Source organism: Belonocnema kinseyi, chromosome 5 (genome assembly GCF_010883055.1).
Source record: "Belonocnema kinseyi isolate 2016_QV_RU_SX_M_011 chromosome 5, B_treatae_v1, whole genome shotgun sequence".
In the NCBI taxonomy this organism is placed as follows: domain Eukaryota; kingdom Metazoa; phylum Arthropoda; class Insecta; order Hymenoptera; family Cynipidae; genus Belonocnema; species Belonocnema kinseyi.
In genome coordinates this window covers 62,236,747-62,252,348 of record NC_046661.1, presented here as the reverse complement: position 1 = coordinate 62,252,348, position 15,602 = coordinate 62,236,747, and the positions used below count along the sequence as shown (strand labels likewise).

At 33.6% G+C, this 15,602-nt stretch overlaps 1 protein-coding gene across 3 annotated transcripts in view; it reads left to right on the top strand.

The window, feature by feature from the left end:
* The window catches only part of LOC117172492 (integrator complex subunit 11), a 159,031-nt gene that overhangs the window by 103,794 nt on the left and 39,635 nt on the right, over positions 1-15,602 (top strand). For all 3 annotated transcript variants that reach the window (XM_033360487.1, XM_033360485.1, XM_033360486.1), the window contains one exon: positions 5,774-6,598. In XM_033360487.1, the coding sequence (XP_033216378.1) occupies positions 5,774-6,598 (825 nt within the window). The remainder of the gene's footprint in view (positions 1-5,773; positions 6,599-15,602) is intronic.

Here is a 15,602-nt window from a genome sequence, read left to right as displayed (position 1 = left end):
CCATCCTTGTAGAGCCCCGCATGCAAGGATAAGGCTGCGTACTCTGAGAGGTCGCCCGGTATCCCAGAGTCACCGTTCTAGACACCTCACCCAGGTGTCATTGAGCTTTCGGCACGGTTTTCACACCTCCGCTTGGGGGTTAATTCCTTCGTGACCACCCCTGGACAATTGTCCGCGACTGCCTATTTATTTTTGTCACCATATCCAGCAGAAACCCTTTGTACAGGGACCCTCTATCCGCAACCCGAGGACGCGTTCGGTGGCTTTGTCATAGGCCCTTCGGTTTAATTCTAGAGGAAATAAAACCGAACCTGATTGGCCTGTATTTCTTCGGGTCATATATATATATATATTTTTTTTTTTGTGCCGAATATATATTTCCGAATAAATGTCCCATTGTTCCAAGCGGCTCATTCCGATGCTTGTCGAATTATAATAAATAATTGTAGTGACTTATAATATAAGGGGTAATCCGCCGGTCTAAAGGAGATTACGCCTTGTATTTTAAAGAGAGGTGGGGTGACGTTATTTAAAAAATATTCCACTAAAGTCATAAAAGAAAAGTTAATTGATTGACCCTGTCAGAAACTTTCAGGAAAGGGGGTGGGCTAAACAAATAAATAAAACCTAGGCCATGATTACTACGAACTAAGCAATCGAAAAGATCACATTTATGAAAGGCAAAGAAAAACTGTTTCGATCGCATTCGTCGACATTTTGTTAGAAATGGTACTACTTCCTACAATCTTACCATTTTACTCTTTAAAACCCAAAAAAAACTAAAGGAAGAAGTTAAATTTCCAGATGGTTAACATTAGAATGTCCAGAGAGTATGAGAGCACATTCTTTTACTTAGTTTTAAATTTGAAATAATTCCAGTAATCAGACAGGAACGCACTCCAGAAAAGACACCCGCGGCTCTTACAAGAGGTGGCGAAACTCCGTGGTCGGATCTCGTAGCTGTTATTTTCTTTTCAATTTTGAATGTCACAATGTGGAAGCCCGTACGACCATTAAGCGTGCCGAAAATATAAAACAACATACCTGTGAGCTTTCGCCTGAGTTGGCTTGATCCATTTTTTATCTTTTTAAATTAATGCCGGTCAGAAGGCGAATGTTTCCCTTATTTGTCGTCCCTTTTTCCGGCATGTACCATCTGTCGCGATCAAAAGAACAAGAGTGTCATTTCGCCATGACACAGGAAATACATGAGAATCGAGTTTTACAAACTTAATTCGTCACCCAGTCATTTTCGTTGCCGAGATCACGTGGATAGATATCGCAAGCTAAACAAGTTCGCAGACTCGTAAACGTTCTGGAGTGTACATTTACTTAACTAAGACCTTCTGAATACAAGGGGTCGTCCTAAATTACCTATAAAGTCGCAAATGTCCATAAACGCGGATTGAGTGGCACTCCTGTTAGAGAGATTCAGTTGAAAGAGAATGTACTCTTTCCAACAATGCATAGGGTCTCGTGCCCGCTTGGACCTCTGATTGGTGGTCTCGGCCGTCCGTAGCGTGGCACCCTCCCTCCAGGTATAATCAATTTTCTTTCACAGATACAGCTCTAGAGGAAAGCATGAAATGATACAATATAAAAAGAAGTAAGTAAAGGTTATAGGTGCCGTGAGTATCTACTGGTAGTAATCGGATTGGTGACCCTTGTTCTAATGTCTCACGCGTGTCATTTAAAACGTTACCGTTTCCTTAGGCAAAACAACTTCAAGTGGTGGCAAGAAACATTTATCGTTGATTCCTATTGACCTTCAGCAGCAAAGATTTTTCCTACAAACCTAGAAATAGGAAAATTTCATATCGATTAAGAAAGCCTTTTTTACTTCTAAATTTCAAATATTCCTTTTGCTTAACTATTATTTCTAATTACTGTATCTCCTTTTTTCATAAAATCGCTTTTTTGTCTTGTAAAAAAGTGTACTGTATGAGATACAATTTTCCTTTATCTGGAATTGTATTAACGTGTTTAAATCCGTTTATATATTGACACTATATAAAACAACACATTGAATCTAAAAATAACTGGACGCAATAATGTTTGATTATAAAAAAAGTATGGGAAATTAGAAAGATCTGAAAATTGTTATAATTTTAAATAAAAATCTTGGGGAAATCGCTATCAGTTTCTTTGGCGTCGCCAATTTTTTTCTTTGATTACCTTCATGTCTATCATGGTAGGTATTCGACTGTACCGAAGTCGATTAAACCAAAGATCATGTGAAACAATGCAAATAAATGTGACTATATTTTTAGTGAGATATAAAAGATACATAATTATTAGCAAATCTGGACGCTCACTAATGACATTTTTTAACTTATAATAAGATTCAATTGTCTTGTTTCAGTTGAGTATTTGTGTAATCGAATACATACTATTGAGTGGGTTCATCGATTGCACAACTGGGAGCGAGGAAGCAAGTGAGTGAGTGAGTAAGCTATAATCTTAGATCAAAATGGCGCTAGGAGTAAGCAGAGACTTTGATATGCTGTCAGAGCTTTTGCGAATATTTTTGATTAAAATCGCCATAAAAATTCGATATTCGTAATTTCCCAGAGTTATTTTCAGTGTTTTTAGTAAAATAATATGCTCAAATACTTTATGATTAAACCTTGTTTTTTTACTGTTAATATGAAAAACGTTTAGATGTGATAAATGTGCATGAAATTTCCCTATTTCTAGGTTTTTAGGAATCTTTTTGTCTGTATTTAACAGATGTAAATAGGATTACTGCAATTTGAAATTATTTGAAGATGAAAGTAAATTATTATTATGAGAATATATATTATAATTCGATTCGGAAAGAAAATGGAAAGATTCGGAGGGGTAATGTGGGAAGTCATTCAAAAAGATGTCGGAAAGATTCTTAACGAGTAAACTAATGGGACATTTGGAAACGATCGTAAAGAAGTCGGAGTATGGGACAGCTCGAAGATCTAAATAAAATCAGAAGCAAAGTTCGGAAAGAAGTCGGAGTTGCGGGACGGTTCGAAGATCGGAATGAACTTAGAAGCAAAGTTCTCATACAATTCGAAAAGGCTCAGAAGGGAAGCTCTTTCAACATTCTTTTCGGACCCTTTCCGAATGTTTTTCGAAACTTTCGAATTAGCTTGAGTCTAATGTAGTACAGTGGCCGCTATTCCCCCACCGCTAACCCCACTTCGGCGTTCTCTAATAACACTGCTTTGAACTTCCGCTCACATACGCGCGTTTGTTTATACCACGCTTCTGACTGTTCCAGATTAAATATGTTATAACTTGGAAACTAAAACTTTAACTAACTTAAACAAAAAACAATTTTTGATTTTTTTTTTTCAAATTTTTGTACAGCCATATAAGTCCAGACTCTGCAGTCTGGAATACGCTGTAAATAATTAAATCTTTTCATGTTCTACCATCCAAGAGTATAGTGGCCCCTACAGAATAAGCGATTAAAACATGCTCTCACTCAGGGCTGATGGAAGAAATTTTTCGCAGGTGTGGAGATTTGTCATTATTAGTAGGAGGAGTAAGAGGAAGCGAGTGGGAGCAGGAGAAATCTAGAATCTGGGTGAGGAGTACTCCTTAAGAGGGCTGGGTACATGAGCTTTTTTAAGGTCATCGTTGGCAACTTTTTTCATTAAAACGATCTATTTTTGAAATTTTAATAAGCATTTATTGTATTAAAAATATGCTTAGTCAAAGTTACCCTACTTTTGAAGACTAATTTCTTGGCTTGTAAAGATTATTTCACAAATTTACGAACTGCTCGTTGTATACTGACTTTTTAACCACAAGCATATGTATCTAACTAAAAAATTTATCTTAAATAAATATGAAAAAACAGAATCCAACGAAGTGTCTGCATACAGTGAAGTTAATTCACGTAACTACCGATCCTGGCGACCAAATATTAGGGAGACCAGTAGGCGAGCCCATGCTATTGTACTCGATGCAATGCATACCCTTTACCTCACGCCAGAGAAAGTTGTATGGCCCTAAGATGCCCACGATAACTGTTATTCACATCTGGAACTACTCTCAAGAAAAACTTAGATTCATTTCTTAATTTTCTTATCAGCCACCAAAGAAATGGACGAAATTTTAGTTCCTACAAAATTGGCCAAAAATGTTTCTCTAAAGTTCAACGAATTTTCATGTTTCTTGAAATCCTGATTCAAATGATATATAATTTTAGGAGTTACTTTTATCATAAAAATTGAGCATAATATGCTTGGTAAATGTTACCCTGCTTTTGAAGACTAATTTTTTGCTTTGTAACTCTTATTTCACAATTAAAAAGTAAGAATTAAATACAAAACCCTATTTGTCTAATATATTGAGGAATTTCAGTCTAAATTTTTACTCGATATCAAGTATATTTCGAAATTATCTCAATAAAATGTTTCGATTACACGAAAATTCAAGTAGAGCATTTTCAAAATTTCAAACTTCACTTTGACACCTTTTGGCTATTTTATGTAAAACCATTCTCAACAATGATCAATTATGTGGTGTGCCTGCATTCCTAAATAAATAAGGTGAAAGGAATATTGGTCAATTATGAGTAATTGATAATGATATTAAAGATAGAATTGGTCAAAGTTACCCTACTTTTGCAGACTCATTTCGCGGTTTGATACGATTATTTAACAATTAGAAAATAAGATTCTTATAGCAAAAACCACTTCTTCTAGTTGAATAAGAAATTGCAGTCTAAATTTTTACTTGATATCAAGTATGAGTCGAAACTATCTCCAAGATATATTTCGATCAGATGAACATTCAAATATAGTACCCTCCCACTAATCGGGATAGTCTGGGACTAGGATTTGCTCAAAGTGAATTCCCCCACCACATCAAAAATCTTTCTCCACTTGCGCTTTACCCTCATATCTGATTGGTTTAGTGAATTGAATCTATTAAAAAATATTAATGTCAAAAGTTCACAATTGAGAAAACAAGCAGCCGATAACATTTATAGGTTACTATGATAAATGTACATACTAAACCTAAAATCTTTATGATTTATTACCAGCTTTATTAAGGAAAAATTAAAAATTTAAGTACTCTAGGCTGGATAGTCATGTGTTTCCACATAAAAATATTCGAGTTGAATTTGTATTTGTCTAGAATAGATAGCAATTCATAAATTTAAACTAACTCATTGAATAGGTTACGTTGAATTTCAACATTTTTTGAAAACTCGGTAGTGTTATCAAAGCGAGTAGGAGAAGTCACGAAAAGTGATAGCGCTATAAGTGAGAGGGTACTTTACTGCATTTTCTAAATTTCAAACATTTTTTCGACTTCTGGCATTTATTTTTCCTGAAAGTGTTGCTAAAAAGTATCACTTATTTGGTATGTCTAGATTCGTAAATAAATAAGACAAAAGGAATATTTTTCCAATTTTAGTAATTGATGATGATAGTAAAAATAGGCTTGTAATAATATAAAGAGACCAATGCAGTATATTAAACTTGAATTAATTAATATATTACCAAATTTGGATTTTTTTCTGCTGTATCAAATCTCAAGTAATGAGGAGGAAACTATTCCTACTGTTATTAGCTTTTGAAAAAATGTTTGTCACTAAAAACCTCCACCCTTTTACGGGTGCTTATCATAGTTCTGTCCCTCTCACACACTCGCCTCAGAATTCTCACGGGTGTCCCCAGCCCTCTTAACACATTCTCCGCCTGACTATATTTATTACCACTTATTGGCATTGTAATAAGCTGAGTTTTTGCAGAAGTAATTTTTTGAAATTTCATTCTAGGTTCACGAATGTATAGACCGAGGTGGCAAAGTGCTGATACCGGTTTTCGCTCTCGGTCGAGCACAAGAGCTATGCATCCTACTGGAAACCTACTGGGAGAGAATGAATCTCAAAGTCCCTGTTTACTTTGCCTTAGGTCTAACAGAAAAGGCTAACAATTACTACAAAATGTTCATCACTTGGACTAATCAAAAAATTAAAAAGACTTTTGTGCAGCGGAATATGTTCGATTTTAAACATATAAAACCCTTTGATAAGGCTTATATAGACAATCCTGGTGCGATGGTCGTATTTGCCACTCCTGGAATGCTACATGCGGGCCTTTCCCTACAAATCTTTAAGAAATGGGCACCAAATGATGCTAATATGGTAATAATGCCTGGCTTTTGTGTACAAGGTACTGTGGGCCACAAAGTGCTCAGTGGCACGAAAAGAATCGAATTTGAAAATCGTCAGATTGTAGAGGTTAAAATGGCGGTAGAGTACTTGTCATTTTCGGCACACGCTGACGCGAAAGGAATTATGCAGTTGATTCAGAGTTGCGAACCTAAAAATGTGATGCTGGTGCATGGAGAGTTTGCTAAAATGGAATACCTTAAGGAAAAAATCAAGCAGGAGTTCGGCACAAATTGCTATAATCCAGCAAATGGAGAAACATGTGTCATCACTACAACATCCAAAGTTCCAGTAGACGCTTCTTTGGCTTTGCTGAAAGCCGAAGCTAAACGATATTCGGTTCTACCGCCTGATCCTAAACGACGCCGCTTGCTGCACGGTGTATTAGTCTTGAGGGAAGATGGAGTTTGCCTTATTGATGCTGATGAGGTAATGTAGAATATTCTAGGAAAACCAATTTCTTCTTAGAATAACAACTTCTCTTATTAGAGTTAATCTTGTGTAAATGTCTTCACTTTTAACATGAGATGGCCGTATAAAACGGGTCTCTCTTTAATTTTAAATAGAGTTGACGAATTCACAAAAAAATGTACATCAGTCATTTTTTTGAACCCCACGACTTACAACATATACAAAAAGAAAAGAAAATCTTTGTTAGTTTCTTTGCAAAAACATATTTTTTTTAAAAATTTATAGCATTTGGAGTTTTATTTTATTTGGTACACTTATTGTAAAAAAAGTTTTCATAATAATTTGCTACGCTCAATTTTCTTTAAAATAAAAGTAAAAAACGAAGTGCTAAACGAGATTTATTGAGCCAGATTTGAATCGTTTCAATGTTTCCATGCACTACTTGACACGAACCGTTTATGAGCGTCTGATAAAGGCGAGGGATCCAACGTTCACACCTTTTTTTGACACAAAATTATCACGCAGAATAGATTGAATTGCGTTCATACCAATGCCCAAGGATGACTGAATTTCACTGTATGTTACATGTCTATCCATCTCAATCATTTCCCGCACTTTGTTCCTTTCCACGGTTCTTTATCGCCAATAGCCGAAATAAGACGTCTTGCACACACTGCTACACTCAGATTAGACCGAAAATCATAAAAAATCATTGCCCGGAAATGTTCTCTTGTTAAAGCCATGTCTTTTAGCACACTTTATTAATTTAAAATAATACCTGCATCAAATAAATTAATACTTTTCGCTCTAGTTTTCGCTGCCTTCTATTGAAACATCAAATTTTTGAAATACATATGCATAATCCAGAGTGCCCCTCGTACAAAAATTTTTAATTTCAAAACACTTGTGAAGTTTTTTTTTCCTGTAAAATATTCCTGTGTTATGTATTAATTAAGGATCAACACTTAGTTTGACAAAAAATAAGTTTTCTAAAGTAAATAAGTGTTAAAAATAAATGAAAAATTATTATTACCATTAATTCCTAAAAACCAGTTAAAAGCTGTTTCAATTGTATTGGTAGATATCTTAGTATAAACTTGGCCAATCGAGTTTAAGACAATGCACCATTATTTTCATCGCATAAACTTGGGTCTCTAGGAATCTTGCAGGAAAATATCCTTATACGAAGCCAGAATGTTCATATGTAAAATTGCCGGAACATTGCTTTAAAATTTATCTGAATTCACGAAATACCGCTTAAACACTTCCTCGAATGTAACCAAGAATACTTCGTGCAACAAGTGCTTAAAACCAGGTAATAGTCAAGAATGTGCACGTGAAGCATGATTCGGATGCGGGCAGAAGACAATTTCTACGTTCTGTCAATGAAAGCGGCAGCAAAGAAAATGTTCTGTTTTTCTTCATCGTTATTATAACCATCATCTTCTTCGTGCCACTTAGTCGAGACTTCTCCCACCGTGGCACTGGCTTCTTGTTATCAATAAGCCATGTCTGTAATGATCTCGGTAGAGGAAAATGGAAGAAATATCGGAGAGTTTTAACCAATTAGAAGTTCGGTAAACTATTCTCAACTATGCACACAGAAATTATGAAGCTTTAATAACTCGTAAAATAATTACATAGGAGTTTTTCAATGATAACCACATGGAGTTCGGACTAGATAAATAAGGAACAGTGCATTTAACCAGAGGGGAATTAGCGACCGCAGAGTTAGAGGATGAGGTCGAAAATGAGATGTTACCTCTAAGGTAAAGCACGTCAGAACTAATATAAACATCTCATAAAAACCGAGCAATCGATATTAAACAACAAGTTGAATTGGCGTGCAAAAACGACGGCAATGAACATCAGTTAGAGGAAGCTGCTTCATACGATCAAGCAGGGGCTATTGATGTTCTTCCTCAATCTGTTGATGATCCAGCACCATTACATCATCTAGAGATAAATAGCCTTATATAACTAGAAGCAGAATCAGGTTTTCAGCAACCAGAAAGGCGAATAAAATAGACATACCATATGAGCATAGATGTTATGTGCCTTTATTTTTTGGCAGAGAAAAGTGGGAAAAGTGTGAGAGGAGAACATCACCGACTCTTCTTATTTAAGTACCCAGAGATAGCCGCGAGAATAAAGGGACATAATCTAGCAGGTCTAAAACGCACAATATATGTAAAGAGATTTCTTTCGGCTGTTAAAATAACTGCTATCAAAATAGAAGTGGAACAGCAGCTTCCTATTGATGAACTCTCCGTGGAAAATGTGGACAACGAAGACCTGATTGAAGCTGAAGGCACAGTTGCTAATGATAATGAACATCAAGTACAGGATCCACTAGAACCACATCCGCATATTAATAACGATGATGTAGATAGCCAAATCCCAGAAAAACTACAGCATCTGGAAAGGAATTTTGGTCATGCTTTACTAGAGTTCAGATATGTAGAACCAACATTAGGGCATTATCTGTCCAAAATGAACATCAAAAATGATCTACGTGCGTTAGAGGTGCAAACTCTTGTATACTGTGCAGCTATGTCAACCGTTAGAACGTTGGACCGCAGAACTAGGCCTTCAAATGCAGTTTTTGTCCCAGCAAGGAATCGACATCCACCATGGAAGATCAGGTTGGATATTGGTGTCAGCAAAGTAAGGTGCAAATTGGGTCGATTATCTCAATATGAAAAAGGAAATAGGACCAGAAAGCTGATAAATCATGTTACTAAAATCAGCCACCCTCGGAACATCGAGACATTAACAGCATCAATATTGGATGAGATTGTAGACTCCTAAATGCAGAGACTTGAAGTTCTTACTGTCAGACTGCGTCAGTAAAAGAAAAATAGCGGAAGAAGGAAACAAAGTCGAGCCTTTCAGACAGATGAAAGAAGGTTCTATCGTGAACTGATATAAAGCAAAGTAACCAGCAAGGCACCGAAGTCCCTAAGTTGGAAGAAATGACTAACTATAGGTCAGGTGTTTAAGGGAAAACGAACAGAAGCAATTTAGATGCTGCCTGAAATGGAGCTGACAAACATCACAGGTTTAAATGTTTCAGCGGTTTTGAAAATAGCATGTAACTAGAAAGCTCTAGGTCCAGAAATTGTGCACAACTTCTGGTATAAATACCTAAGAAGTGTGCTTCCTGCTTTGGCAAGGTGTTTTTAAAAGATCAACAAACCCCCAGATCGGTTGCCAGGCCTTATGCTCCACGGTACGACGTATATGTTGCCTAAAAAACAATGCGCTCAAAATCTATCTGAATTTTGACCAATAACCTGTCTTCCAACAATTTATAAATGTCTTTAAGTGACTATTTATACCTACAATACGCGCGGCTGCTGTTGAAGTATAACAGCGGTAAAGGACGAACTCCAAACTATCCCATGCTTATAATTTTTTACCTACATCATCGCAAAAAATATTAAACATCAAATTAAATTAACTTATAACATCCTCATTTTACCAGTCCCTTGACATAGTCCGTTACTGTGGTAAAAAAACCGGTTTTGCTCAAGAGAAAAAAATGAAAAAAAGAAGGATAATAATAATAATTTATTTCGTGCAAATATTTGTGTGAGAAGAATTAGTCCGTCATTGTTTTCTGCTGGAATGATATTGCGTCTAGGATGTCCTCTCCCGCACTTCGAAATAACTGTTGGCGTTCAGAGTTATTTCTTCTCTGCGACAGTAATTTAGATAGAATAAAGAGGATAGTCGATGATCCAGGTAAATGCTGAAAAGGGAAAATAAAGTAATTATATAACCAGATCAAATATCTTATAATGTATTTTATGAATTGTATAAGTATTAGGTATTGGTTGCGGAGGCAGAGGTTGTCAATTGAGGCACGGCGAGAAAATATGGCGATTCGTGCGAGAGTTAGTGACAATATGTGGATGGATATTAGTTTTTAAGGGATAGTTGTAAGAAAATTCTTTAAAGAAAATGGAAGTGTAAGCAAATCAATTATTTAAGGCCAGCTGGCCGAAAAATGAACATTTATCTACTATGTTTAATGGATTGATCTCATACGAAGTAACTAATTTCAGTCATTGTAACTTTTTAAGTACTTGGCCATATTATAATTTATATGGACTCATTGTAAAATATTACAAATAAGTTTGGTTCGGTTGAGTGTTCGTCCATCCGTCGTACTTTTTTGCCAGGAAGAGAAGCGAGAGTATAAGCTGAGGGGAAGTGTTGGAAATAAGGGAATGTGAATCAAGAGATAATTAGGAGTTTGAAAGGACGAGAAATTAGCGTATTTGAAGTAGGTTGGTGAGAAGACAGGAAGAGGAAGTAAGAGGGGAATATTGGGAATTGTGGTAAGAGGGAGTGAGGTGAAGTAGGGGAAATGATTAGAAGTAAGGGAGGCTAGTAAGGTAAATGAAGAGATCGGGTAGTGCGGGCTAGTAGGAGAGGGAAAGTGATAGGTGAGAAACAAAAGTAGGGATATAACAATTTTAGCACCATCATCCGAGCAGATATATGTATGCATCTTTAATTGTGTCTCATGTGTCTCGCACGTCGTGAAAGTCTTACGCATGGTGGTGAAATGCGAGCCTCATAATTCATACAAAATTTAAAAGTATATTGTTTTAAATATCATTATTATTATTATTATTATTATTATTAAATAAAAACAGGAAGAATGCACATTAAAACCTTTTATTTTTATAATCTGTGGTGTGTACTTAGTTGATAGCCCTGTAAATCATATTCACCTAATTGCCATATGTTCATATCAATTTTTAACATTCACAGCGGTAGTTACAATAATACACATTTTTGGCCAGTTGTATAAAACACATTTAAACCATGTAATACTTTAAAAATGTATTTTTTCAGTGTTCATTATGATTATTTACACTTTTATTTTTATAAAACGGTGTGATGATATGAGGTTACGACTATGTCGCTTAAGCTTGTGAACTTCATTACACTATTTTTAACTGTTAAATAATTATCTGCTTTCAATTATGCAATCTTTGGGTAAATTTTTCCACTAGGTGTATATCACCTTCATAAAAATGTTGTAAATAATTCCTTAAATGTTAAATATTTTTAAGCAACAAATATCTGATATTTGCCTCACATGCGCGCGTATATAGCTCGTGCGTGCGACACACATCTAGCTGCAAATTTTCGACTTAAAAAAAGTTTAGAATGATTTTGATTCCTTTTTTTCACTTTTTATAACACATTAAATTACAACTTAAATTAGTCACTAGGGTGAGCTGAAAATACGTATATCAATGCTGCTTTGATAGTTATCATAAGAATCATTTCCCCCTGTACAAGTTCATGCATTGCAATATAGCATGTGATTATAAAAAACTTTTGTAAACTGAAGAGCTCAAAAGACGTACGTCTATTTTCCTTTTATCCTTTTTACATGAATTTTAAAACATAAATAAGCACCGGCATCTAAGAGCGCAAATAAAAATGTTTTGAAAAATTTGACGAGTGTGGGTAATCGGTGGCTCCGCTCTAGTTGTTCATAATATTTTTGTTATAAATTTGTAGCAAGGGATGGTCAGGACAGGAAATGGGGGTTCTGGGGCGGAACCAGCCGACAGAAGAAAAGCATCTACTGATTTATAGATCAGGTAGTTTTTTTAAATAAAAGAGACCCGGGGTTCCTCGAGTGTCTACTAATTTTTTTAATGCCAAAAGATGGCGGCAGGCGTCGATTATCGTGAAGAAATATATTTTTTCATTAAGAACTATCAAGCACATCTATGAAACGAACTTTGAATACACCGCAATAATGATTTCGTAGGATATTCAGTATTTTGCGGTTGCTAAACAGACGTGCAAAGTAGCCTTCCTTACACGCATATAACAAGAAACTATTTTTATGCTTATAGAATTATTGTGTTTTGTGTGATTTCTCTACAGTTTACTGTAAATAAAATTAGGATTTTCTCCTAATTTATAATAACACGAGATTACCAACACGTTTGCAGAAGATTACGCTCTTTTTTGTCGGATGTGTCATTAGATTTATCCTTTCTACTTGTAAAGTAAAGGTTGTGTGTACTGAACTATTTTTAAATATGCGCAATCGATCGTATGATCGAATGATTTCTTGAATCATCCCTTAGCTTTACCTGGCTGTCCACTTTTGAGTCAGGAGCGTATCAACATAAATATTCGCCCGTGGCTTTATTATTAAATTTTAATTATGAAAATAGAACGGACTGTCTCAACGCCCCCCTAAACGGATAGGGCTTTTATCTTTTAAAAGGTCGATATTTTTAACCTTATACTAGTAGTGTTGCGCGTGCCACGGCGCGCGCTGAATTATCTTTTTATAAAAAAGAATGAATCAAAAGCCTATCTTTTCTATTTTATACATATTTAATGAATGTTACAAAATATTACTATAAAATAAAAGAAGAAACCAAGGGACGAGTTCTGTATCTGAAACTGTAATTAATTTTTTATAATAGGATTTCAACCAATTTAATATTTTTTTGTAGAAAATGAAATTAAACTATTTTATTCCAAATGAGCCTTTTTTTTTAATTAATTTACAACTCATATTAATAAATAGCATTTATTACAATTGTGTAACTCACGTTGATGATAATAATATTCTATCAATAAGGAACTTAGCATTTTTAAACCGCAATTTTTATAAATCAATTTAGCAAAATGTTTGCACGCGTATTATAATAATTAATGACTTTACAGGTAGAAAAACACATATAACAAGCGTGTTGCCATTTGATAAACTCTTCTCTGAAAATCGTGGTCAAGTCTTCCCAATATTAGTTCATGCGTTCAATGTCATAAAAATTTAAGTAATAACTGTTTCATTAATCCGATTTATACAAAGTAATTATACTATTTAGTAAGAAATAACGCGATATATGCCAATTGTCGAATCTTGGACTTAGTTAAGTCTCCAACTTTCCTCTAAACTTTTCACATTAAAGTTGTTGAAAAACATGAATATATTCTTTAAAATTGAACTTTTAATTATTATAGTTCAAATTATATTGAAATTAATGAAATTTTTTATTAAAAATAACACTTTCAACAAATAAATACTTTAAAAACTTATCATGTGGGGTGAAGGTGATGTGAAAAATGGGGTTTGTGGTGGTAAATGTAGAATAAAGGTGTTATAACTGTTTCACAGAAAAATAGTCTTTTGACTTAAAAGTTTAAGAATTGGAAAAAAATTTCTTATTTCCTAATTGACAATTCTTATATAAAAGTAATCTTTTTGATTGAAAATTCGTTTCTTTATTTTTAGAATGCATCTCTTGCCAGCATCTTCATTCGCTGAAATATCAAATATTACATTTTTTCTCGAAAATCCATATTTGCAGGTTCAAAATTAAACTACTTTGTTAAAATTGTACATACTGGTTCGAAAATTCAACTCTGGTTAAAAATTTAAATATTTCCATGAAAATCTTTTCTTTTTATTTTAAGGTGTCCATCACTACGTTTTGATTGAGAATCTTTTTTTTTTAATACCACTATTTTTTGTTAAAAATTAATCTTTTTTGTTTGAAATTTTGGCCGTTCAGTTTAAAATTTTTATTTATAGGTTGAAAATTTAACTATTTGGTTAAAAGTTGAATTATTCGGTTGTAAATGCAAATCTTTCATTAAAAATCAAAAATTTCAACAAAACCGTTTACACTGAAAATGAAAAAGTTTAATTTTCAGTTTAAAAAAAATAACGAATTTGCAACCAAATAGTTACTTTTTCATCCAAAAACATAACATTTTAACAAAATAGTTAAACTTTTAAACGAGTAGATAAATTTGTGACAAAAACTAAAAAATAGGATTATTTTAAAACAACAGCTGAATTGAACCAAAATTTTGTAAAAAGTCGTTCAACCTTAAAACAATGATAGAAATCTTAAACAAAAAGATTAATTTTCAACCGAAGAAAGAAAGAATTTTCAAAAAAAGAATTAAATTTGCAACTAAAATTATGAATCTACAACCCAAAAAAGATCCATTTTTACTCAATTAGTTTAACATTTAAACAAGTAGTCGAATGCCAACAAAAAAGACAAATTTTAAATAATATAGTTGAGTCCTTAACAAAGGAGCTTTAACAAAAGATAATTCACAACTGCCAAATTACAGTTGTAGATGTATAAATGCATATATTATCGAGAGCAAAGCTCTAGAACGAACAAAGAAAAAAGAAATATATGAACAAAACTGTCGAATTTTCAACCCAAAAAGTTAAATTAAAAAAAAAATAGTTGAATTTTCAACCAAAAGAGATACATTTTTATTGTGTTAGTGTTCACTTAGAAAATCAAGTTTCTATCCAAAGAGATGAGTTTTTAACCAAGAAACAATTTTAGTCAAGACAGAAAAAAAAATTCAACAAAATCGTTGAACATTTTCAATATAAAATTTAAAAAAAAACTGTTCCCTTATAGTTTGAAAATCAAGTAATTGGTTGAAAATTCGTCTTTTTTGTAAAACATGAATCTTATTGGTTAAAAATTAATCTTTTGAACATAGAATTGTTTTTATAACGAAAAAATTGTTATCTTAAAATTAAATCTAAAAACAACATAATTCCCTTCCTGAACGATTCACCGAATTGAAGTGCAGAACCTTCCTAATGTTAATTTAATTCGATCTCCTTTGAAATAATTTTTATAACACTCTTTTTTTTTGTTAAAAATTAATTTTTTTTAATAGAAAATTCAACTATGACATTTTTTGTAAAAAATTAATTTTTTTATTTACAGTGTGATCTTTTTGATTTAAAAATCTTACTAATTGTTTAAAAATGCATGGATTTTTTTTAAATCGTCTCATTTAGTTGAAAATTAATCTCCTTGTTTAAACATTAAGTTCATAATTGAAGCTTCATCTGTTTCGGTTGAAAAAAACTTTATCAGAAAGGTTCTATGCATTATTTAGCAGAATCTCTCAGCGATAAAATTTTTTTTATAGTAAAGTATGCAAGGCGTTTTTTTCCATATAATACAATAAAAAATCGAAT